Raw genomic sequence first — 27,719 nt, 5'->3', positions numbered from 1 at the left:
CTCTATCCATCTCTCTCTCACTCATCTTTCATTTTTTCATGAATATCTGACTGTGATGATCCTCTTCTTTCATATTGCTTCGGCAAAATCATAATGTCTGGCATTTTTTGGTGAAAGTGCCCTAGCTTTAAAACATTTTAGGAATCATAACGATCAATTACTTTTCTTACAAACTACTATGTATTACACATCGATTGTTGTTTGTTTTATCATGCGATTTTAGTGATGATATGAAGAAATTTAACCCACTCTCCCATACACACACACACTCACACTCACACAATTGCGCTTGCATATTGTTCACATTTTCTCTTCGATGTTTAACGTATACATACGTATTATTTGCCTTTTTAATTTGGATAAAGAGATAAGGAAGGGGCACTATTTTATCAACACAAATTTCTCTAATGTTCTTGTTTCAGACGAAGCCTCTATTTCCTTGGTAATGAAAGTTCCCCAGGCTTCACGACCACAAGCTTGCATCTCCGAAATGATGATGAGTTCGTGACACACGGGTATATATATAAAGCTTCAAAACATTAATTTCCCAAAAAAGTGTGTATCTTAAGAAAGGTAAGATTTCGATTTTGGAAAAGATTACCTTTAATGTCAGATTGACAAGGTCTAGAAATAATTCGGAATTCGGAATTCTGTTACAAGTCATTTGTTGAACAAGTCATGAATGAAATATCAAGTTAAATAATCGCAGGATTTTTTCAAGGGGGGGGGGGGGTTTAACATTTATAAATCGGGCCGAAAATTTCGCAACGTCTCAGCCAGCCGCTGATAAGCGGGGGGGGGGGGGGGGGGGGGGGGGGGGGGGGTGGGGGGGGGGGGGGGGGTAAGAGGACATTTTTTTTTTTGGGGGGGTCTCGAAATTTGAAAATTTGACATTTTGCTCTGTTGGGGGGGGGGGTAAGGTCAGCTTTTTAGGTCAACCATGGGAATTTTTTTTTTTTTTTTTTTTTTTAAATCAAAAGGGGGGGGGGTTTACACACAAAAATTACCAAAGTTTAACCCCAAACCCCCCCCCCCTGTGTACGCGCCTGATCTCATATGTACACAATTTCATACTGTACATTATTAGTTTGTATATTGTAAGACATTGTTGAGTATTGATTCTTGTTTTTTTAAAGTATCGATTGTAAAAGTAAATTCATTATTTTTGGTTTTGTTACGTTCTCTAAACTGATCTGTACCAAAATACTTTGTTTAGCTGTTTAAGGGGTTAGGCTCGACTAGCACATGAGCTATCTGGTTCCTTTTACAAACCAATAGTTTCTCTTCTTGTATATGTAAATTATTGTATGAAATGTATTGATGTTGGAATATAAATCAAATCAAATCAAAACGTGATACCTCAATATCCTGGGAAATGAAGGATTCCCATATCTATAAATGTATATAATGTGGATACAAAGAATGATTCTTGCCTGGCAAATGCTATACGGACTATTGTTTTCATTTTTTAAGTAATCACTTAAGAAACACGTTATGAATGTCTGTTCATATAGATCTCACCCTTTCAATTGATAGAACAAATGACAACGGACCACTAGAAGCTGTACCACCTGATGTTAAAAATCATGAAAGTATCGAGGTTTGTTCACTATTAAACGACTCTTTTAACAACTTCCCTGACCTAATGCGAATGCTTTTAACTTTAACCATGGTCATATTCTGGAGTTCATACATAATTCCAAGGGACGTCCCATCAGTTGCACAAGTATTATTAAATGATATTCATGGAATAGGGGAAACAAATTTACATCAAAATATCAATTTATTTGATTGTGTGTCCGATTTAAGCTGTAAAAGGGCTATCAGTTTGATACTGTCATCGAATAAACTGAAATCTTAGATCTGGTAGGTAACGTGTGGGGGGGGGTGATAGCTCGGACCTGCTATTAGTGCGTGTAATCGATTAAAAAAATAATCATGAATGTTCTCATTTTTGATAGTATTTTACTCAAACTTTCACATATATCTCTTTCAATTTTATGCTTGATATTTAGGTGAGTTCCCATTTAAACTCGTGCAATTAATTGGGTTTGTTTTCACACTGTTGCAAAAGGATAGATTTCATTAATTAACTTTACACATATAAAGAATATAGGCAATTTGATTGGCCAATTATGCATCATCTGACCTCCATTGTTTTTACTATTCATAGTATACGCCCTTCCCCATCCGTGCAATTTGTTCTCTTCACCAAAAATGAAAATACGTTTAATCACGATTATACTCCATTCATTTAAATTTTGATGTTGTACGTTGTCATTGGGACCTAATCATAAATGGTAACTTGATATCAAATCAATTAATTATAAATAGTAGCTTTACATGTACATCATATCGAAGGAGAAAAAAAAGATATGAATATAAAAATTGTGTTTATTTGACAGAAACGGAGCTTCGTATAATCAATTTCATAATATGAGCATGATGGGAGATGGAGATGGAGATCATGGAAACGGAGATTTTATTCTTTAAACATGAGCATACGCATATTGTTTTTTTTAACGTGCTTAGAATGTCTATGTGAACATATTAAGATATTTCTTTCTTTCTTTACGGTATTTCGTCAGTCTGAAGAAGAGAAAGAATTGGAGACACTTTCACAAAAGGCCGTAGATGACGCACTGTCGGTAAGTAGGCTGTACACAGAGTTGGCCAAGTATTCAGTCGGTTACTTTTATGGCGCATATTCTTTTGTTTTGTGCTTGCCTAACAAATATATATATCTGTGTCAATTTATTTATTTCTTCCTTATTTTGTCTCCCCTATGATCATTGCTGTTACAATAAGGCTGATGAATTTGATTTCATTATTATTTTCGCCTCTGAATATCCAAAGGCTTTATAATCTAGAACGATTTTTGAGAAATCCGATTTTCTGTATGCCCCCCCCCCCCAAAAAAAAAAATAAATAAATAAATAAATAAATAATAAAAAAAAAATAAAAAATAAAAAAAATTGTATTATTTATTTATTTCCACATGTGGAGTGGATTACCTTTTCAATTTAAGTTGATTTTCAAAGGGGTCCACAAGTAATATCTACTATTTTGTCATAAATATTCTCCCTTTTATCAAAATTAATTCATATCATTTTCTCACAGACGGTGACGGAAGAATATTTGGAGGATTTCGCTGATGCATTTGTAGCTACTATCCTCAAGGTGTGTGTTGATTAATATTTATCTATTTATTTATTTATTCAAAAATATTTATTCAGGATGACAATATCAGCTAAAGCTGTTTTTCATATTGATCCTGTATATCTAGAATACTTTAATAATGAACGCGATTGCAAATATTGTCGATAAATCAATTCAAGAGCTATTTCAGTATCACGTTGTACATCAAATATATATTATCTTTGGATTACGTAATACGTATACGTCAATGTCATGTTCGGACATTTTGATATGTGACGATCTACGCTATTGAAATTGCCGTTGCAATCACGTTTAAGATATTTACATTTAATGATATTCAACATTTACTACTTCATTACATTTTTGTTAAGATGAATTAAGATGGTAGATAAATGTATATACATGTAAATATTTTCCATACAGTTTCTTGTTCTAATCCTAACTTCACTAAGATTGTAATTCTTCGCTGCTTTATTTGCAGAACATTCAAAGCGCTCAGAAGAGCAATGATGTCATTTTGGAAATATATGAACAGCGGTCAAAGTTCAAAGAACCTCACAAAGTAAGCCCTATTCCCCCAAAACCAAATATCAAATCGTTTCAATTCAGAAGACAACTTTCAATCGAACAATCTATTAGAATAGCAGGCTAATGTTTCGTTCATTGACTAAAAAGAAAAAAGTGAAGAAAATGACTTGATGAAATATGCACACCTCTCTGTGAAATAGAAAATGTCGATATTTCAATCTCACTGTTGTAGACACGAGCAGCGCTCGACCGTTTTAGTGAGGTCTTCTCATTTTATTTACACACTCCACAAAAAAGTGAGATTATAACTACGATTAAAAAGTCCTTTTAAATCGACCTCACTTGCTCTTCTTGCAAATTCCCCTTATAAGAACACCATACCATCTATTGACATGTCAAGGACTAAGGGTGTGCTGTTTTTAATTATATGGTTATATTCGTTGTACAAAGGGCTCTTGTTATGTTCTGTCAGTTTATCCCTCATAGTTCCTGTTTCTTAAACAAAAGAGCTGTCACAATCAGTGCAAGCTATATGTAACACTTGTCCTTCCTTCTAAGAGTGATTTGTCCGTGCTTACTGACTGATAAGGATGATGGACGCTTAAACACCACAAGATAATCCTAAAATTCAATAGTTTCTTCCTCTATTCATCAAATTTGAAAATCCAATGGTGTAATGGTCTGTTTAATACTAGCGATATAATTATGCGGGCGCTCGCAAAAAGAATCAGAGCAAAATCTTCACTAATTATTCGTTCTGACTCTACGGACATAATGAACATGGCACATCAAAAACGAAGAGATAAAGAAAAATTGAAAAGCACACAATCATGAAAAAAGCGTATACTGCTAAGAGTTAAATGTCCAGGATTTTGAACTACTTTGGGAACAAGACCTACAAGATTTTACATATATTAGGTTGACAGTTTCACCGTGTGATTAGTCATAAAAAGGACTGTTGAGTTCGAAAGATGATAGAAAGTAAAGAGAGAGAGAGAGGGAGAGGTATTATTTCGTGTTCGTCCTATTCAGAACTACCTGAGATTGTTGGGAGATCGAAAGAGGCGGATTGATTTATAGAGGATAGGCGTAATCTTTGGTGCGTGAAGTCATGAAAGGAGTGTAGAACCGTTTAATGAAAGCAAATGAAGAGAGAGACTCAAATTCACCATAAATTGTTATTGAACTCCACAACTTTCCACAGATAGAACCAAAGACTAACAGACGGGTACAGCAGGACACTGTGCCCGTCCAAGACAACGATGGCCAAGCCAACAATAGTGCTCTGTTTTCCCCAGTCGACTACACCTCGTTATGCGTACCCAAGGACTACTGCATCTACGGTAACCATGGCAAAAAATTAGACAAGATGGCGAAGGAGGACCGGGAGGCGGTGCTTTCGAAACGAGGGGTGTGGCCCAGTGACGAGGCAATCGAATATCAATTCACGTTCGTCGAGATGATGAAAGGCATCGACGCCGAGAACGAAAGAGAAGTCGATGGTAACCTGGAATCAATGTCGAGATTGAGAGACTGCGATGGTGGTTACGGCGATGAAAGTCACGACGAATCTAGTGATGAAGATGATGACGAGAGCATGACGATCAGTTTTGAGGTTGGGCCATCGAAGATCAACCGCTACCCTGATCGACCCTCTCATTACATATCCAATGACATAGTGGTAGGTATTTCCAACAGTGTAATTCTTAATCATTTAAAGTCTTATCTTTTGGTTAAACATCATGCATTCATTTTTTTTAAAACAATAACCCCAGTGCTCTGCTCGATGTAGATGTTGTTTCCCCATTATTCCTCTTTTGTCATAACCTTCAAGTCAACGAAGGGTGAGAAACGGGCTTTTGTCATTATGCGCCTTTCAAATTATCACGAGGCCTATCGTAATACAATTTATAATTTCTATGGATAAGGTTATTTTTTTGTATAGGCCTATCTTAAATTTATGTGTACATGTATTTGGTCTTTTTTTGTAAGGTGGAGGGGGGGGGGGGGGTACTTTATCAAAGCCAAACAAAAAGTTATTAACAAAACAAATACCACATTATAATCATTTACCATTTTTACATCACCAATAAAAATGGCCATTCGGATTAAATTAAGATGTTAACATAATGGTTGCATCATATTCTTTAAGGGCAACTGTCCTAAATTATTTATTACAGGATTAACGATTTTTATTTTTCAAATTAAATGTCACCGCGTTTGGTATATGTACATATTAGATTTCTTTGTTCAAGTGATAAATACGTATACTATAAATAATCTAAAATGAGTTTGCTGATTGAATTCCTCAGGATAACCTTTCGGATTTTATGCAAGAGGGTGAGGACAAACAGGCAACAAGTCCTCTATCATCCCCATCGCACAGCGACCAATGGAACACTGATGCACCCCTTCCCCAATCGTCGCCTGTATTAATATCAGCCCCTCATCGCCGGCGTTGCACCCCTCCTCCTCCTCCTCCTCCTCCCCCTCCCTACCACATCATCTACCAGAACGGTCACCCAGAAGCCCTTCCTCCGATTGTGGATGCACCCCCGGAGGTCCATCAGTTCAATCACCAGATGATGGTGATGATGGGGGCTGCCAATGGTGCCAGGGAACCAGGGTATCCACACCAGTGGCAGGATAGGAGACAGTATCAGGTGAATTATCACTTAAAGCTCATCTGCACTAGTTTGGCCAGGAGGGATTAGACCTCCCAGCATGGTCACTGACGGGTGGTTATCTCATCAAATCAGCTCTCAATTAACATAAGAAAATGGGGACCGTGGGGGACCATGGGGGACCAATGGTCACCGATTAGGCATTGTTTGCTGTATAGAGGGCGTAAGTAGCTATAAGTAGTGCAGTGGGACTTTAAGATCTGTATATTATGTCACACAAAATGATCTCCCTCTGTTGCAAGGCCATTGTGTTACACAACCCAATCCGTCCGGCAGTATTATTGGTGCCTGTTGTTTCTGAAATTGCACGTGCTCTCTCTCTCTAAGTGCCATATCGTTTGACTTTGGCGATCATGCTGTTCCACAACTCTCGGCTCCTAGCCTTCTGTATTAGTACCACTCCCAGTTCTTTCACTCCTCTATCTTCCAACAATTTCTGCAGACTGTCCATCCAAAGTATCCTCCTTCTTCCTCTACTCCTTCTTCCCACAATTTTCCCTGAGATAATGATTATGGAGGACACAGCATAACTCCAGTATCATGTCTTGCACCATGATGATTTCATGTCCTGACACTAACGTATTTGTTTCCCTTTAATCCTTCTAAAGCACTTATTTCTTTACTTCTTTTTAATTTTCCGTCGACAGAGTCCAGCTCCATCTCAAAATCGAGTCCCTCCTTATACAGTTAGATCGAACTATAGAAGCGGTCAGCGATTCGGAGGTGGATACGATCGAAGAAATGTAAGTGTACTCTTTTAGGCTCGTCTTCATCATCTCGAGATTGCCAAATAGCCCGCTATTTCTGATTTGGGAAATAGTCCCGAAGTTTATACAAATCGCGTCTTCATCAGCTCGAGATTCGACCTTCGAGATTCGACCTCGAAACTTGAAACTCGACCTTGAGAAATTAGCTCGAGATATTTTGCTCAGCGTTCGAGCATAGTGCGAGTCTTCGGTCTGGTGAAGACGTACTGGACAAATAGCGGGATATTTTGCAAACTATCCCAAGATATCTTGGGATGACAATCCCTACCAAATATCCCGCTAGTTGCAACTTCGGGCTGGTGAAGACACAAATTAGCTGGATAGTATGCGATCGGGATAGTTCAAATAGCGGGATATTTGGCAATCTCGAGCTAGTGAAAACAGGCCTCATCATGGTAACATTTATATTTAGTTTAGTTTGATTTAGTCCCATCATTGTGGTCAGTTAAGGAGGGTGCATTTATTTGTCTCATGCTGGAGTTAGAAAGTGAAGAACAAAACCTGTATTTTATTCTGCTGCTTTTCCAGAACCATCATCAAAACCGTAATCAATTTACCACTTCAAAGCAACAAACGCCTCCTCCGAATGAGAGATACCAGCATCAGCATCAGTCACGACCACGCCCAACTCCTGTTCCTTACAATCCCAGCCGCCAATCAGCGAGCTACGATGTGGCTCCTCCCCCACCATGCAGACAAGGGGATAGATGGGACACATCTATCCGCCAATCACATCAATTTAGGCAAGAATGGGGCGGGTCTACGCATCAGTTTGGATCCTCCTACCACCACAACCACCAGCAACATCACCAGCAACATCACCAGCAACATCACCAGCAACATCACCAGCAACACCACCACTACGTTGACCGCAATAATAACAATAGACGCCAGAGATAGCATGATCACTTCTTTGACATGTCATTTTATATTATGTTATAGGATCACGTATTCTTTACTGCAAGCTCATTATGCGTTGCAGGTTATTGCACATTGCGTTCAGGATAATGGTTCAAATAAAAAATAAGTACAATTATCATACCTCCGAGCAAAAAAATATTACAAACGAATTATTGTAATCTTTATTAACATACCTGTCAATGTTCAGGAGAAGTTCTGATTGTTGAGTTTGCATGAAATAGTATTGATTAGTGAATTTTACAGCAATAACGGTGAAATATTATAATATTTAATGAAATTAAACATGAATATATTTTAGGGGAACAATTAAAAAACAAAGAAACAAATACCGCGATTGCTTGATAACACTATCCCCAACAACGGAATTAGATGACAAAATCGGATATCGAAGCCTGGTTTTGTATATTATGTAAGACACTGATTGGCACGCAGCCATATGTATCTATTCATGATCAGTTTCAATTCACATTGCATTTGTTGAAAAAATATGATTTTGCAATTTAAAAAAAAATGGTACATTAAAATTGTGAAATGTCTAACGCTGCATTTGTACTGGACTCAAAGCTGAAGTATCGGTAACGTTTTAACGGAAAGTAATGAGAGAATGCATATAATTGAGTCAAGGATGGATGAATAAAAGAAGGTGGGGCCAGTGATCTATATACAGTGCGTCCCAGAAAAAACGAAACCGAGAATTATCGATGTTTTATCATAACTTAATCACATTTATAATTGATAAATGACACATATTTGGAAAGGTTAGGACCCCCTCTTTCATTTGATGTAACTCATATAATACATATTTCACGCATGAGTGATTAAAATGAATTTGAAGAGAGGAAACCAAACAGTCATTTAGCGGACGATATCTGAATTTCAAGGAGAAAATCACATTTCTAGAAAGTTGAGTTTCTGTCCTTTCATATGACACCTCAATCAGGAAGAATGACCAAGGATTGTCAAAGTTCTGTTTGTTTAAAGGAGTGCTTGCATTTCCATAATTTTATCAAATGAATTCGTTTTCACTGGGTGCCTGCCGTAGCAACAAACAGAGTTGACAAAAGACTTTAACTCCATTTCGATGACAATCAGCCGTAGACGAAAGACTTCATGCATGGCTGATTGTCAACGAAACGGAGTTAAGTCTGTTGTCAAAAATATTATGATCTAAAATTATTCAACATAATTCTAAAGGTCCACTTTTTATTTCTTGAGTTACGAAAAAGCACAACATATCAAATTTCACAAGGGGTATGACAAATTCAGTTGTATGCTAAAATGAAGAAAAAAATACGACAAGTTATACATACACATACAAAAGCCATATAAATATACAAATGAGTAGCGTGGGAGAGAAAGATCGTGGGCGGAGGACTCGAAGATAAAATGGGTTATAGTGGAAAGAGTGAAAGGTCTTTATAATTACGATTATAACAGGGGTGAGAAATAGGTGAAGCGAGAAAAGAAAAGCACATAGAACAGTTAATGTTCAGCCAAAATGTTGTACATTTATTATATGCTAATAAAAATAAGTAATTGCCAAAAGTTTTCCTCCTTGTTTGTACAAGCTGTCTACTTCTACGTTTGTCATCTATCCCCCTTTCTTTCAATACTCTTATCATCGTGTTATCTCATTACTGTCTTATATTTTCCCCTTCTCTCTCGCTCTATTTCACACACGTGAACGTAAGATCTCATTTCAATGCTGCATTTCTTTTTTCCATCATTTCCATATCATAATACCGAAACCAAGTAAGCTTATTCATTGTAGATGCTGAAACGGATGTGTTTCGATTAGAAGAATAGACAGGGCCCAATATACAAAATGCATAAGGAAATGAGAGATTAATGGTTGCGTAGTTAAAATCAAAGTTCCCCATTAGTGTCCTCTCTTATTGTAATTTCTTGAATAGGTTGAACAAATATCTCCGCTGGTAATATAACCCGGGTCAGTGGCTTAGAGACCCGGCGAAGAAATTTTTCAACCTTTGCAAAAAAAAAGTTCAAGGGAGGACAGTAATGAGGAACTTAGATTTAAGCTATTCAACCATATTTCCACGGGATTTGCCAAATCTGTTGTATACTATAGGTTATTTCCTTTCATATATATATATATATATACATATATTCAGTTTACAACTGAATTGTTCATACCCCATATAAATTTGATGTTTCTTGTGTTATTCGTAACTCAATAATTGAAGATGGACTAGTTAGGGCCTTTCTTGAATACTTTTAGCTGTACGCTTTAACACCTCACATTCTAAAGAGGACGCTTTTTTTATTATTTTTTTTTATTTAGGTGTTATTCATGATTGGTTATTGCATAATCAACTTATGCTAAATGCAATGAAATGTAAGTTTATGGTCATAGGAACAAAATGTAAACGTAAAGATTTTGAGAACATTAATGTCTGTTTTTTTTTTATTGTTCCCTAGAGAGAGTCGATCAATGTAAATATCTCGGTGTTATACTTGATACAGATTTTTCATGGACACCACCAATTGAAAGGGCGAAATCAACAATACTACAGAACTTTTTTGTCTTAAGTGACTCTCACACTCTGCCGTGGAGGCCTACCGTGTGCCACCGTGCGCGAAAATGTCTGCGGACGGTGGAGAACGGCGAGGGCACACGGTGGTTCGTTATCAAAGCGGGCAACACGTTAATAGGGCGTTGGCGCTTATTTACACCCGGTGGGACCCGGCGAAAGTTTTGGGCATGTTCAAAACTTTGGCCGGGTGGCACCGGCCGCAAGTAAGCGGCAAGAGGACGGTGATGAACGGTATGAGGACGGTATGAATACGTTATGAAAACGGTCACACTGTATGAACACGTTCACAACACGCTCATAACCCGTTGCAGAACGGTGATGAACGGGCAAAAAAATCGGGGTATTTATGGCAGTCGTGTCATGACGTCAGCAGTCCGGGGACTCGCTCACAGGACGCTCCGAGCGGTGAGGGGACGCTAAGTGACTGGTAGGTGGCTGCTACAAACCCGGTGCACACGTTCGAGACCCGGTATGGGCCCGGTATGGAAACGGCCAAAATTTTCAACAAAAGTCAATCTGGGCGGTGAAGACGGTAGAAGCACGTTCAACACCCGGTATGCGCCCGGTGAGAACGGTCAGAAGATGGCAATGAAACGGTGAAAAGATTAATTTTATGATTTTTTTTTTTTGCGGCCGGGGACAAGTTCGCTCAAAACCCAACGTTCTGGACTCTGTTGTTTTTTAATAGCCCGGCAGGTGGACGGTAGGCCTACACGGCAGAGTGTGAGAGCTCCATTACGAAGAACTAGACCATTTATTGATCAACGGACTGCTCTGCTATTATATAATACGATGATCCGATCTCGTTTTGATTATTGTAGTACGATTTGGATAAAACCCGACTCTGGGCACCTAAAGAAGCTTCAGATATTACAAAACAGAGCATTAAGAATAGTACTTTGGGTGAATTCTCGCTTCAGCAGGCATGAACTTTACAATAGATTAAAACTTGATTGTCTCAATGTTAAAGTTAAGAAGGACCTGGTTATTCTGATGTACAGAATACTTAACAATGAAGTACCAGATATTCTCTCTACTAAAGTCATTTTGAAAGAAAGTAATTATAACCTTAGTAACAGGGAATGTACTATTAACATACCTAAACCAAAAACTAATTTTCTAAGAAACAGTACTCTTTATATCGCATCTCGGCTATTCAATCACCTACCCCAGTGCATCAGAAAAGAAACCCGGCTTTATAAAGGCGATCGATGGTGTTTTCCCCCCTACGTTCTAATTGTTATTGTCTATCTTTGTTTATGTCTCTTTCCCCCTCTCTCTTTCTCTTTCTTTTTATATCTTCTCATATCTCTCTCTCTCTCTCTCCCCCTCTTCCTCGCTCTCTCGCTCGTTCACTCAATCTACACCTGATGATTTGTTTTGTGATAAGGAGCTTATGACTTCACTAAATTGTATTTCTCCTCAAATTTCTGATTGTTATTAAGAGTTATTTACACATTTGTATTTTTTTTTTTTTTTTTTAATTTTGTTAGACATTTGTATTCTTCTTGTTATTTCCACATTTGTATTCTTGTTATTTTAATTTGTATTATGAATTATATTTGTTTTGTTTATGTATATTGTGTGAATGTTTTTAACGGACTTGCTGAAAAACAGCCTTGTGGCTGATAGCAGGTGTTTTTAACCGTGGATAAATAAATAAAACAAACAAACAAACTGTACTACTTGTAACTACTTGCTCTGTCTATAAAGAAAAAAATGCCTAATCGGTGACCATTGGTCCCCCATGATCCTCTTTTTTCCTTATGTTAGTTGAGAGCTGAGTTTCATTTCATTTCATTTATTTTCCACATTAAAAACCAGAAGAATATACAAGGTAAGAACATACATTTTATACATTTGACACAGAGCAAATGAAAAACAGATACATAAGCATAAAAGAACAATAAAAATCTACATCAGTTAACAAACATCAACATTAAAACATAAAAAGGTGAGTAATGTAGATGGGGCTAGAAAAAGCGAGGCTTATCGAGTCTAGCCCCGGTAGCAATGAAGGGGAAGTCCACCCTGAGAATGTGTGTGGCTAAGTAAAGGCGGAGTAAACCCATCCTCAGGGTGGACTCTCCCTTCAAATGTCTGGTTTTGTAATTAGATTAAATTGACCCGATGATAACATAATTGCGATTTGAAACATAATAATAATTGTTTTTAAATTGATATGACTATTTAGAATTTGCAAAGATATTGATGAGTTGATGAGATAGCCACCTGTCAGTAACCACGCTGGGTATTCTAATCCCGCCTGGCCAATATACAGACGGGCTTTAAGAGGATGAATCGAGCAAGTTAATGATACATTTCAGACGCAAAATGTGATCCCAAATGTCAATCAAGGTGTCCATCATGAATACCATCCAAGATATTTTACTTTTCAGTTCGGTATTTTGTCAGTCTGTTAGCCTGACCGAAGTACAAACCATTTTACAGGATGAATCGAGCAAGTTATGCATTTCAGATGCTACCTAATCCTCTTTAGAAGTAGCCTTTTGACAAGGCCTCGTGACTCCGACTAAGCGGCTGAGATGAGTCTAGATACCCCGGGTGAACGCGCGACCGAGCGACGAATGTCTGGACAATTCGCACTGGCGTTCATTCAGGTTTTCGCGATTAGTCTCTTTTTAGTCGCTCGGCGTTTATCAGGCATGTGGCCTTGTTTAAAGGCTACTTTAGAAGGGAATGAAAAATTGTCCGCAAAATGCGAACAATTGAACAGTGTCGATTTTTTTTTTTTTTCATTTAAAATTATTAAAAAACTTGAATTCGGCGTAAATATTCACAATTGAATGACACACGCCCTTAAAACTAAAACAACAACAACAACAACAACGAAGGATTTGTATCTACACATAGAGTATTGTAGAAAATTTTGAATTTGCACCGTACATTCACAACACCAGACCTGCCTAATTTTGGTGCTAGTACAATTGATGTTGTTGATGATTATACTTATCTTGGAACCACTTTCAATTATTATGGTTCTTTCAATAAGGCTATAAACAAACAGGTTAATCAAGCCAGGAGAGCCATGTTCAATTTAACTTGCAAGGCAAGGAAGTTGTGCTTACCTCTTGATATTCAATGTGAACTTTTTGATCAGTTAGTTGTCCCAATTTTATTATATGGTAGTGAAGTTTGGGGTTTTCAGAAGTTAGACTATATTGAAATATTTCATAGAAAATTCCTTAAAAGCTTGCTTAAACTCAACCGTGGAACTGCAAACTGTATGGTTTATGGCGAAGTTGGTAGATTTGCTTTAGCTAGTAAAGTGGAGAAACGTATGGTCAATTTTTGGGCGAGGGTTAGTCAGGGTAAAAAGTCTAAGCTTTCATACATTATTTTGAGTCTGTTACGTAAGCTACATGAAAGTGGTGATTTCGAATCAAGGTGGATTGTGAAAGTTAAAAGTATCCTAGACAAGAGTGGAATGTCAAACTTGTGGGTTGAGAATCCCCCTAGAACCTTGGTTGGGTTAAGTCAGCTTTGGAACTTAGATTAAACGATATTGATTTGCAAAATTGGAATAATGAAGTTTATAGAAATCGTTTATGCTTAAATTATAGGCTTTTTAAACAGAAAGGTGGTTTGGAGAGCTATTGGTTGAAATTGGACGTATGTGATAGGATACCTCTTTGTAAGTTTCGTCGTGGTAATAATAAGCTGCCAGTTACCAAATGTCGTTATTTATCTGATCAACCTCTCGAGTTATGTTCCCTATGTAATATTAAGGTGCAGGGTGATGAATTTCATTATGTTTTGGTGTGCCGGCTTTCAATGACTTTCGTAAGCAGTATGTCAAGAAATAGTATTACAGTAGACCTAACGTTATCAAATTTCATCAGTTATTCAATGCAAATTCTGTTAAGCAGTTAAAGAACCTTTCCAAATTTTGTAAGATCATTATGTATAAATTTGGATAATTTGTTTTGTCCTTTTTAGTATCTTAGAGTTGTTGTTTAATTGGTTGTTGCCGTTTTTAGTAGCATAGTGTACATGCATGTATATAGTAGTGTTAGTACTGCCAGTTGAGATGTAGGGTATCGTGTATTTTTTTTTTAAAGTAGACCTATATCCTTAAGCTTGCCTTCATTTGTTTGTTGTTCGCTGCCAAAGATTTTCTTGTTTTTAAAGATTTTCTGTGTGTGTTTAAAAAAAAAAATTCTAGATGAATATCATTGTTGAACATTATATATGTACTATTCAATTGTATATCTTCCATGCCCCAGAAGGGGTCGTTAAAGAAATTTAAAAAAAATCATTGTCATTATCATTGTCAACACCAGACAGTGGACTGTACTTTTCCTGGAAGAAGGGCTCGGTGTAAAAATGTCAGTGGAAAAAATGTCAGAGGTAAAAATGTCAGAGGTAAAAATGTCAGAGGTAAAAATGTCAGAGGTAAAAATGTCAGAGGTAAAAATGTCAGAGGAAAAAATGTCAGAGGAAAAAATGTCAGAGGTAAAAATGTCAGAGGTAAAAATGTCAGAGGTAAAAAATGTCAGAGTTTAAAATGTCAGAGGTAAAAATGTCAGAGGAAAAAATGTCAGAGGTAAAAATGTCAGAGGAAAAAATGTCAGAGGTAAAAATGTCAGAGGTAAAATGTCAGAGGTAAAAATGTCAGAGGTAAAAATGTCAGAGGAAAAAATGTCAGAGGTAAAAATGTCAGAGGTAAAAATGTCAGAGGTAAAAATGTCAGAGGTAAAATGTCAGAGGTAAAAATGTCAGAGGTAAAAATGTCAGAGGAAAAAATGTCAGAGGTAAAAATGTCAGAGGTAAAAATGTCAGAGTTTAAAATGTCAGAGGTAAAAATGTCAGAGGAAAAAATGTCAGAGGTAAAAATGTCAGAGTTTAAAATAAAAACAAAAGCATGTGACAAGATTGTTATGTTTACACCCGGGCTATATATCAGGCTTATCGAAAAAGAACAGCGAGGGATATTCTGCAGTCGTTATTTCACCGCTGTCTTATTGTATTGTATTAGTTAAGTCTTATTTTGAGCGTATACCAAGGTTGTAACTTGTAGAGGAATCATGTACTTTGAAGAATGCTATCAGTTGTCTGATGACCGCTTGCAAGGCGTGAAACTCGGAGTACACCATCCATGTCCCATTAGTCTGCCTTATTAAATATTTATATACCGGTATATTATGTTTTTGTATAAGCAAATGGTACTGGTACACTAAGCAAACTTCTAGGGAAAAAGATTTCTAAAATCGATAAGTTTGGCCATGTTTTATAGGCTGAGTTGTCGCTCCATGGTGTAATCATTAAAAAAAAAGAAAACAAGGTTATTTAATAAAAGGATCATGCGACAAATAATCATTGTGATTCAAATTGATGCAAGGATTTTTTTTGAATAAGCAATGCTTTTCACCAGAATCTTCTTTGTAAAAACGACTTTTACAAATCTCAGCCATGCAAATCTGCCACTGTGTTGTAAGATCACTTTCAGATTAGGAGAAGTGTATTCTGTAATGAGTATTTTACATTGAATGGAACGTCTCAACTCAGTAAGCATGGCTGAGAATTGTAAAAGTTGTTTTTACAAAGAAGATTCGGGTGAATAGCAGTGCTTATTCAACCAAATATTCGCATCAATTTGAATCACAATCATTATTTGTCGCTTAATCCCTTTTAATGACCTTGTTTTCTTTCTCGTTTGCAAGGGGAGAAGAAGATATGTCACGTTAAAGACATCATAAAGATCAGTGTTGTATGCGTATATATTATATACACAGGCCAGTAACAGCTATGTAGCTTGTAAATTTGTAAGAGGGAAAATGCTGATTGAAATGATAATGATGAAATAGCAAATAATTGAGGAGTATCATAGGTACCAATTCAATGGATATTTGTATAACAGAGAGCCCCCGTCAGTACTAAAAGAGCCCCCGTGAGAAGGCTCACGGGGGCTCTTTTTGGGGGGGAAGAGCCCCCGTGGACAAAAAATTAATTTGAGCCCCAAAAAATTAATTTGAGCCCTGGTTGTAGAGGAATCATGTACTTTGAAGAATGCTATCAGTTGTCTGATGACCGCTTGCAAGGCTTGAAACTCGGAGTACACCATCCACGTCCCATTAGTCTGCCTTATTCAATATTTATATACCAGTATATTATGTTTTTGTATAAGCAAATGGTACTGGTACACTGAGCAAACTTCTGGGGAAAAAGATTTCTAAAATCGAGAAGTTTGGCCATGTTTTATAGGCTGAGTTGTCGCTCCATGGTGTAATCATTAAATAAAAAGAAAAGTCAGTACAGCCCCCAAAATAGGATCAGATATCTATGAACCTTCCCCCTCCTACTTCTCCTTCGTATTTGAAGATTGTTGGACATTTTAACTGCGTGGCAATGTCTACTATTATATGTAATTTCCAATAAATGCATATTTCCGACAATTCCACTTTCTTGAGGGCTTGGTATTTTGATACTCTGAAACAAGCAGAAAGCCATGTTATCAATGCTAACCGCACCATCACATTCCCGAAGTGCGCGCGTTGCAATAAAATATTGTCGATTACTATTGCGGTATAAAATAGTCTGGGAGAAAATCAATAAGCAGCTTTGTTACTCCGATACAAAGCAGAAAGCCGCCCATGTTACATCAATTAAAGAGAAGGTTGAGTTCTGGGGAAAGGTAAAAAAAAAATTATTTGTGAGCGTTCAATGCAAGTGTAATAGAACATCAAAGAAAAAAGTTATTCCCTGAAAATCTATTTCAAATGACTTCATATCCCAGATATAACAAGTAACATCTTTGTATGCCTGCCCGATTTGTATGCCATATGTTTGTGTAGTCCCATATCAATATCTTTCTGTTTACAGTGCTTGTTACTTTACCAAGACTGGGCCAAATTTTTTATCATTTTGATGACTCCAAAACCTTGCACTACACACCAATACTTACATGTTTATGCTAGATGATTAACCTTCTCTGATTGCTTCCCCCCCCAAAAAAAAATTCAAAATCTATTTTCCACATTATATTATCTTCAGGACATGTACGATATACAACACATCCATTTAGAAAGGAATATAATAGACTAGCCCATGCAGTAGCTGTACGTCTTGACATTCTGAGTGATAAAGTGCTGAGATATTATGACGGCACTCATTTGTTTTGCTTGTACCTCTGACATTTTTACCTCTGACATTTTTTCCTCTGACATTTTTACCTCTGACATTTTTACCTCTGACATTTTTACCTCTGACATTTTTTCCTCTGACATTTTTTCCTCTGACATTTTTACCTCTGACATTTTTTCCTCTGACATTTTTACCTCTGACATTTTTACCTCTGACATTTTTACCTCTGACATTTTTACCTCTGACATTTTTACCTCTGACATTTTTACCTCTGACATTTTTTCCTCTGACATTTTTTCCTCTGACATTTTTTCCTCTGACATTTTTACCTGGCACCGGAAGAAGTGTGTTAGGATTCAACCTTTCCCCTCAATACAACCCGCTTATTGTTATGTAGATTAAAGAATTGGGTTGAATGCATTTGGTAGTTAGGCTCCACTGCACTCTACGTAGCTCCAACAGGTGATGCATAGCTATATATAGTGGGTGGGTTGCCTTACCTTGCAGTGTAGTGTCACTATCTGCACACAAGTCATACAGGGAGGACCTATGGGTTGGAGGTGAATAAAAGTTGTTTCATAGCTCAAAAACATGGCATTTTGCGCTGCAAGTATAAGTTCCATAGAGAGTCAAGATCACCAGAACCGACATTGAGGCCTGCCCCGATTTTCTGCATTTCAGTCAACCAGTCAAACTATAAGTTTAATCCAAGTTTAATCCATATTTGTATTCATTTTTATTATGATACATTGGGCGTGTTCATTTGTCATTGAGACAGTCAAGGTCACAAGTGAACCTTTGAATTCGGGATTAATAATGAAGACTGCAAATCATTTCTCTAAAGTAATAATGTAACTCTTTATACATTATTTTGTTCATTTCTGAATAATAAATAAAAGTACATGTTCGCAGGATTTGCACTCAGTAATTCAGGCTCTTTCAAATGTTGAAAGGATATTTGTAATGCAATGTAAATCATTATGATAGAAGCCTTTTCTGTAATGTATTTTATTGTATTGCCTGATAATGATTATAGTCTCGTTAAAAGATATTAAGTAGTTGATGAATAATTTGGTATTATTCCGTAGACTATTAATAGCCTGGTAACGTTAATTTTTAGATGGTGTTCCGGCTAGGACTTGTAGAGCAAGTCCTCTATCCCAGTTTCATGACACTATGGGTGGATCTCTACCTGTAATGACTACGGAGAGTTGAAGGTGCCATTACAGATGGAGCAACCCCTTCGTAGTCAGTAACAACTATCACCCAACCCTCGTTCTATTCGTTACATTACGTAACAACTGAAAGAGATTCACACATGAGTACATTCTTTGTCCATGGTTTACATTTGTCTCCTGCTCGAGAGCATTGTCCACCAGTGGCAAAAGCCTCCATTCAGTCGACATTCCACCTGAATACCTGACGGGATAAACGGAGGAACAGCTATATAAGGAAATAATATCATATGAGTCGACATTGTGACTCTAGCAGAGTGGTATATGATCTCATCATTGGCAATAACATTATTGTAAAGATGACGTTTTTGGATCACACTTTTTATTTGTAATATTTCAAACTAAAGAGGAAGCGAGAGTTAGCGAGGTCAAGATGCATCGAGATGTAAGTATACAACTCAATAATATAGGATCCAGACTAATTGAATACATATTTAGGGAATTTAATCACCTAAATAAAAGAAATAGAAATAGATTTCTTTCCTACCTTGTCTCGTAGAAACACCTGTTGAGTACAGATACTTGGAACATATATTATATCACAAGTAGTAGTTCAAATATTGCACAGCACCCGTAGAAAGAATATGTAAGACCATGTACAAAGTAATGACGCTTCTTCGCGAATTAAGTAAAGAAGAAGAAACTTATAATCTCTATAAAGTAATAAGGCCTCAGAACCGAGTAGAGAAACGAGAGAAGAAATAGGACAAGAATTAAGATGAAGCTGAATTAGCTTTGCTGTTGATCGATCGACTCTCTAGAATAGGTGTGCTCTATATGAACAGCTCAGGAGAAGTGATGAAAATAGGTGTGGCAAATAAAGCAAGCAAGTGTAATGTCCCTGTACAGTATAAGCTATACCAGTACATTAGGTGGTTGCACATCCCAACCCATAGGGTATGGAATGTGCTTGCCAGAGTAAGTATTTGTGGCACTCTAGTAATGCAACAGGTGTCACTAAAGAAATGAGTGACAATGGAATAAAAGGCTAGACTTCAAGCCACACAATAAAGACAAGACAATAATATTTACAAATGCAAAGTTCTCCAAGGTCAAGTCACTACACATATAACTAAGCGGGAAATAGTGTCCGAGTAAGCAAGGAGGAACCTAATCGTACGCTACAATATTTGAGTGAATTTATATTTTGCATTAAGTACGTCTTATAAAAACGAACATTTTTAGGTCGTTAAATAGGAATATATAAAATGGGTAAAAGAGGTAATGTTGACAATTTCAAGAGGTGGGAATCTCCTTTGAATGCACGAGAGACATACATTTGAGTTCGAACGTTTGGAGCTAGCAGGAGAACTTTGTCAAATAATTGCAATTTTCTTGAACGGACACATTTTCCAGTGAGCATTATAACTTATATGACTGTCGAACAGGTATCGCAAATAGCCTTAATTCTATACAACAAATATTGTTATTTTTGCTAACAATATAAAATATATTCACCTCCAAAGTCAGAAATTACATCAGGCCGCAGTACCTCAACTTCGACCTGCGGCCTCGTTGAAATACACACTGTTAGAACAAGTATTACAATTTTTAATCAAGTTGGTTAAAATTTTAATCAACCACGGATTACCAGGTGAATCACACAATCGTTGGTTTAACTTTAACCAACAGCCTGTTGATTAAAATTTAACCTGTGGTTGATTAAAAAATTTAATCAATTATTGGTTTTAAAAAATTGCTCAATTTTGATTATCATCAATGCTAAGATTGTAAGGAAGAAGTGAAATAAGGTTCTTGCTCAAATTAAAAACGCTTTGTGTCCCGGCCCGTAGCTCAGCCAATAAATGTAACGGATGACCTACCCAAATTGCATGCAAAAAGACGTTTCACTTTATGATGACATCTTATTTGATATTTAATTGTTTTAAAAAATTAGATACAATTAGATTTAAATTTTTTTTTATTTTTTTATTCATGCATGCAATATGGGTAGGTGATCCGTAATAGGCCTACACTTCTCCTTCTGTAATTGGGTCTGCCTCGTTCACGGTTGAAGATTCTTGCAGACTGATGAGTGTGTGTGTGTGTGTGCTTACGGGAGAGCCAGGTTCACGGTGCAAGTAAAACACGGAGATAAGACCGTCCAAACCCCCATTTCTCAGGTCCTCGCGACAACCTCCATTAGGGACTTTTAGATTTGCGTGGACTAATACGTGTGACGTCCATTCAAGGCAGTGCTTAATAAGGACGTCGAGCGTAGCATAGACCTATTGTCTTCGTGCGAATCTAAAAGTCCCTATTGTTAATTTTGTCGCACGCGTAAACTGCATGTACTTTGCATGCATGTACTTTATGTGTATTTTTTTTGTTTTGTAATATTCTTTATTGTATTCACTCAATAAATAATATTAATTCATACAAATTGTAATATATAACGTATTGAAACCAATTACAGAGTACAAAATACAGTAATCTCAATTATATTGAATGAATTAATATTGTTATAACCCCCCCCCCCTCTATATTTTGTTCTGTAGTACTAGTATCCCTATTACATATTATAATTTATAACATATAGGAACAAAGTACAGACTACAATCAACTTAGTTATATCGAATGAATAAAGTTTGTTATATCCCCTACCCCCGTTAAAAACAAAACCAACAACAACAAACACAAAACAAAAACAGACAAGAAGTATGAAAAATCATATCATTGATTAATCTGATTGCATCACCGATGTTTCTATCTTTTAAATAACCTACTTGATCGACCGACACAATTTCATTCAAAACTTTTTTTATTCTTTTAGAAATTATTTTGGTAATAATCTAATAGTCTACGTTGAGTAAGGAGATAGGTCTATAATTACTAATGAATTTGGGGTCTTTACCATCCTTATGTATAAGCGTTATGATTGCTTGTTTTTGAGAAGGCGACAATTCCTTGAATTTCATGGTATCGTTAAATGCCTTAAGAACTAAGTCACCAACTACATGCCAGAATGTAATATAAAATTCTACATTTAATCCGTCATTTCCTGGGGATTTATTTAACTGCATTTCTTTTAAGATTTCAATACACTCTCCCTGGTTAATTTTTCCTTCACATAGCTTCCTCTGATTTTCTGTTAATTTGGGTAAGGTTTTGGGGAAAAATTAATATTTTCGCATAATCCTTCTTCTGATTTAGCATACAGTTTGGAATAAAATCTTCTAATTTCTTGTATGATATCTTTTTCATCATCAGTTATATTTCCATCTACTTGTAATTCTTTAATAGCACTTTTTTTCTCTTTGAAATCTATTAGTTGCTTAAAATATGCCGTTTCTCTTTCTCCACTTTCAAACCATTGGGCTCGAGATCTGATTTTTACCCCTTCACTTATATAACCGTAAAGACATTTCAATTCCCTTCTTTTATTTTCCAAATCGTTAATCAAAGAATTGTCATTCACCTTCGCTGGTATTTGTAATTCTTCCTCTAACTTTGAAATTTCTTTTTCCAAACCAACAATCTTATCCTTTCTTTCTTTGGCTTTTTTCTTACAGTATTTTCTTGTAAAACTTCGTATCTCCATTTTAACATAATCCCATAATATTCTATTATCTATTATCTCTTTGGATAGATTGAGTTTCAACCGTGTTATTTCTTCTTTCATACTTTTCACATAATCTGCATCGTTACATAAACTGTTATTAAATTTCCAATATCCTGCTTTTATTATAGGATTAGTAGAAGAATGTAGTTTAATAATCAGTTCTACTGCTGAGTGGTCCGGTGAAATTGAAGTTAATATTTTGCAGCTAAATACCATATCTTCTATGCTCTCCGAAATAACCCTGTAGTCCAATCTACTATGCATTTTAGGATTCTGTTGGTGATATGTAAATTGTTTCTTTAAATTATTTTTGACACACCATATGTCTGTGGCATTATAGTCAATTAAAAACTTTTCAAATTCATAGCTAAGCTTAGACTGTTTTTTATTAACATTATGTCCACTGTAATCTAAATGTACATCTCTAACCATATTAAAATCCCCTCCAATAATGAGAGGTTTATTTTTGAATTCATCTTTTTCCAAAATATTTCTAACTTTGCCCAGAAACTCCAATTGTTCCAACTCTTTGCTCCCAACAGGGAAGTAAACATTTCCGAATATTACCTCCTTATTCTGCAGAAAACCAACTGCAAAAATGTATCTGCCATTTTCATCGATAACTGTGTGTCGTATCTTAATATTTACTCCACTATCAAATAGTATCATAACCCCTTTACCATGATTAGTACCGGTGCTGTATATACATTCGCCTTCCCACATCGAATTCCAAGTATTAACTATATCTTGTGTGCTAAAGGTTTCCTGTAAAAAAATAATATTCCCACCTTTTTCTTTGCACCATTTGAAAATGCTTCTTCTTTTATTTTTCTCCCGAATACCTTTTACATTTAAGGATATCAAATTGAAGACGGAAATGTTAGTGTTACTCATCATGTGCGTGTTGAGTATATAATATAGGTGGATGAGAGATGGAAAGGTTGTTGCCCACATTCAAGCCATATAAAACTAACCAGATCAGAGGCTGCCACAAACTGTCCCCATTGAAAAAAGAAGAAGAATACATTAAACATTTACATAACATATAACACACACAATAAAACCTATGTAGAAAAGACATGTCTACAAATAAAGTTGCACCTATTTCTCCTCCGCTCACAACCACCGCCTCACCCCCCCCCCCCCAGCTTCTATCCTTTCTAATACCTTCTTTATACAATCATTCCAATACCGGCTACATGCATGCGCTTCATTAAACCTAAACATCTTTGTATGCAGTAACCACTTCTGTAAATGAATATCAATGAGCATCTATGTGTTTGACCAGCACAATGAACTCTTTCCTTTTTCTCTATATGAAGAAACCAATACAATCATTAAAACATCTAGTATGGAGTAACCAATTCTATAAATGAATGTCAATGCATGCGTGCACTTCATTAAACCTAAACATCTTAGACTAAACTATCCTATTCCATCCCGGGCATTCTTTAATCGTCTAAAGAATCATTAGACCTTGGCATTCTTTAATCGTCTAAAGAATCATTAGACCTTGGTATGAAGTAACCGCACCTATGAATGTATGTCACTATGCCTACTAGTACTTCGACCATCACAATGAACTCTTTTTTCTCCTTCTTTTAAATGAATATATTTAAATGGCAATATTTCTTCAAACTACTCAAGATTCCTATGAATAAAAAGACCAAACTGTACTATTCAATCCAGGGCATTCTTTTTTTTTTCGTTTAAACATAAGACATGCTCTTAATATAAAAGAACTCAAGATTTCTATGGGTCAAAATACCAACCAATACTAATCAATCCCGGGCATTCTTTAATCGCCTAACCCTAAGACACGCCCTTAGTTTAAAAGACCTTTATTCAACCGAAACAATCATTAGACACCTTGAATGAAGTAACCAAAAATACTGAATATCACTAGGCATGCTATAGTATTCAATTATTACAATGAACTCTTTTTTTTTTCTTCCCCCACTTAAATGGAGGAACCCCTGGCATATTTCTTCAAACTGCACAAGATTCCTAGAGTTAAAATACCAAAACTTTACTATTCAATTCAATCCCGGGCATTCTTTAATTGTCTAAACATAATACATGCTCTTAAAGCTTATCTGTCGAGCGATCGCTAGCTACGCGCCTCGATATCGTTCCGTTGGGTCACGTGACCAGTACTTTTATCAACAGTGATTAAACTTTAACCGAAAGGGGCTATCATTACTGTCGGAATTTTGTTTTTAATCCATGCTGGGTTACAATTTTTGCCAACGACTTAGACTTAACCAACATAGGTTAAAAGGAATAATTTTGATCAACACTGTTTTTAACCAACGCAAGATTAAAAGTAAATTTTAATCAACACTACATTTTTAACCATGGTTGAGCGTTTTTTAATCAACATTTTTTAACCCGCAGTTTTTTAATACTTGTTTTAACAGTGTAATAGCATTACTCGAAAAATTCTAAATATGTCGCATTTCGGTTCTGTCGGTTCCTTTATTTACTTTGGATTTTGCATATACATACATAAATATGTAGCATGAAAATAAGAATTTAACAAAAATAAATCCTTTTTATAATTCAATTAAAATAGGATTAGGTCTAGTGTTACTTAAAAACTTAAGTCTTCAGACTTAACTTCATTGGTAAAACGTTGGGTACCATACGAACATCTAGTTAATTTGTCTGGTGGGCTATTCTAAAGTTACTCCGTTAACTCTATATTTTCTGTACCATATTTTTCTCTTCTCTGCTTGTGTAACAAAATTTATCGATAAAATCTACACTGTCGGATGAATAAATATTGTCTTATTATTAAAAACAACTTGTACAATACCTTTTTAGAGCTTGATGTAGAAGAACACACTGAGTTGAATACACAAGTTGAATACCTGAGGCATATAGTATTAATGTTATGACGTGTGGGCTGGCATTGCTCGTATTGGCGTCGATATCACCACCCATTCCATCACCTATTGATAGCCTGGTCCAACACAAATAAGTGTGCATGAAATTTGAAAGTGCTTATCTAATTCAATAATACTCAATTATAATACTCCATAGTGCCTGATTCGAGGCAGTATTACAATGTGCTTAGAATTTTGAGACGTCTGAGCTAATTCGGGTATAATTTTGTTTCCTTCAATAGTTTCTTTTATTGATTTCAAACAATACAAATCAATCTTAGAAATAAAATATAGTTGTTTATTATCGACCCCACCAGGGGCCCGCCTTAGGCCCCCTGGTGGGGTCGAGGAGGCGGAGCCCCCGAAAGCTCAGGGGCTTTAAGCATTTAATTACGGTCAGATGAACATATTTTGATACCTTATTCGTGATACTGGCAGGACACTAATTGGCGTGGGGTTCAGGGGGCGGAGCCCCCGGAAGCTTAGGGTTTTGGGGGGGGGCATTTTATAACGGTCAGATGAGCATATTTGTATACCTTATTCATGACACTGACAGGTCACTAATTGGCGTGGGGTCCGTTATCGAATTAGAAATGAACCACGTTTGAATTTAATTGTGACAAAGGCAGGTCACTATTCTTTCTTTCTTTATTCAGGAATTTGCCATTTCCCAACAAACGCATAAAAAGTATAATTTACTAAAGATTGAGGAAAGATCTCGGAAAATTATCTCATTTCATCAACATTTGTAAATCACCGGTATCGAATTAGAAATAAACCACGTTTGAATTGTATTTGGGGGGTATCTGCCCCCAGCCCCCTCCACCCCCCCCCCCCCCGATCTATACCTTGTTGGCGGGGAAAATCGCAACTAAACTCCCCTACCTATCTTCTTTCTCTCTTTTTTTTAAAATTGGAAATTAGTGTAAGTATTAGAAAAATCAGAAATAGAATTGATAAGAAAGTTATATATTTTTTTTATCGAGATCAATACATGTAATAAGATGGGGAATCTCCAACTGGCATTTAAATGCGATGTCACACGTACTCGTAACGCATGTCACACATTCCAAGGATAACTCCCATTTGATTTGTGCACACAATAACTCGAAGTGTCGATTTTTCTGGATTTTTAAAATAATGGAACAGATATTTATTCACAGGGGGACATATTAACAAGTAAAAGTATATCGCCCATAACAAATTACGAACACATGCCATATGTAATGTCACTTATGATGACATAGCCATTATGGCTTTGCCATCATAAGTGAGAAAATTGTATTCTTTTATGGAAATGGGGAAAAGAGAGAGCGATAAAAGGAAAACATGAGAGGGAAAGAGAATAATTCAAAAAGAGAAGAAGATAGAGAATGGAGGGAAAGGAGAGTGACAGAGAGAGGGAGGGAGAGAAGAAAAAAAGAAAGACAAAAAAGGAAGAACATGAAACTTAAATTTACCCTTACAGATTACATTTCCGATGAGTTTGCTCGACATGTGCGGACGAAAGTACAACAATACGAAAACAGATGTTCTATAAAATTGTCTTTAGGAGAGAAAGAGAGGTTATTTCTAAAATGAAATGAAAAGGGACTTTGTGACTTTCAAGGAGGAACTAACAATTTCTATCGCTTGTGACGACTAATTTGAATTTCCTAATTTTTTTAAAATTCAAGAACTTCCTGGGGCTCCGCCCCAAGGCTGTCGGCAAAGGCTCCCCCTCCACCCCATCCGTAAAGATAGATCGAAGTGGTTCCCAAGACCACCATTAGTTGTCAAAAATTGGAGAGAGTGTGAGTTTTATGTAGTTAAAGCTTCTAACAACCACTCCGTTGGACCTTTTATTATTTACACAATGTCGATGCCTTGCTGTCGGCTGCCTCGAGCTCAATGGAGCGAAGAAAGGTAACAATGTATAGTAATAATTCCTATCCTTTTTATCCAGATGATTCTTCTACCATTCTTGACCAAAAAGTGCGTTTCAAAGTCAATGATGTGGGCGTTATTCCATTGAATGTTGAGTCCCGTATTAAGTGCGTTTTCTGAGAAAAAGAACACACAATAGTGGCAGTGCAATTTAAATATCAAGGGATGGATAAGAGTTTCTCTCTAAAAAGAAATGAAAGGGCTATTTGACTTTCAAGAGCGATAAAAACTCTAATCCATCCCTTGAAATTTAAATTGCACTGCCCCCGTTGTGTGCTCTTTTCGAAGAGCACAACAAGCCCTCAGATTGAACATTCCATCTCATAATGAGGTAAAGAGAGGTTATTTCTAAAAGGAAATGAAAGGGCTATTTGACTTTCAAGAGCCCTT

At 36.4% G+C, this 27,719-nt stretch overlaps 2 protein-coding genes across 8 annotated transcripts in view; both read left to right on the top strand.

The window, feature by feature from the left end:
* Positions 1 to 4,654: 4,654 nt before the first annotated feature.
* LOC100889445 (bromodomain-containing protein 4B) lies at positions 4,655 to 8,595 on the top strand. Its single transcript, XM_003726621.3, has 4 exons — positions 4,655 to 5,368; positions 6,000 to 6,350; positions 7,019 to 7,114; positions 7,667 to 8,595. Exons 1-4 carry the CDS (start codon positions 5,057 to 5,059, stop codon positions 8,036 to 8,038), a joined length of 1,131 nt encoding a protein of 376 aa, XP_003726669.2. The 5' UTR covers positions 4,655 to 5,056; the 3' UTR covers positions 8,039 to 8,595.
* A 10,535-nt stretch (positions 8,596 to 19,130) lies between these two features.
* Positions 19,131 to 27,719, top strand: part of LOC105446087 — a 104,188-nt gene continuing 95,599 nt past the window's right edge. For 6 of the 7 annotated variants that reach the window (XM_030973802.1, XM_030973803.1, XM_030973804.1 and 3 more), the window contains exon 1: positions 19,131 to 19,338. The gene's annotated coding sequence lies outside the window, so the exon portion shown is untranslated. The remainder of the gene's footprint in view (positions 19,339 to 27,719) is intronic. The other variant, XM_030973806.1, reaches the window with a different exon arrangement.

This window comes from Strongylocentrotus purpuratus, unplaced genomic scaffold (genome assembly GCF_000002235.5).
Source record: "Strongylocentrotus purpuratus isolate Spur 01 unplaced genomic scaffold, Spur_5.0 spur5_scaffold_7, whole genome shotgun sequence".
In the NCBI taxonomy this organism is placed as follows: Eukaryota; Metazoa; Echinodermata; class Echinoidea; order Camarodonta; family Strongylocentrotidae; genus Strongylocentrotus; species Strongylocentrotus purpuratus.
This window is presented reverse-complemented; position numbering and strand designations above follow the sequence as displayed.

Coding starts and splice junctions, on each gene's coding strand:
- LOC100889445 (XM_003726621.3), top strand. CDS start 5,057: ATGGCGAAGGAGGACCGGGAGGCGGTGCTTTCGAAACGAGGGGTGTGG. Junction 5,369..5,999: donor ACATATCCAATGACATAGTG/GTAGGTATTTCC, acceptor TGAATTCCTCAG/GATAACCTTTCGGATTTTAT. Junction 7,115..7,666: donor GTGGATACGATCGAAGAAAT/GTAAGTGTACTC, acceptor CTGCTTTTCCAG/AACCATCATCAAAACCGTAA.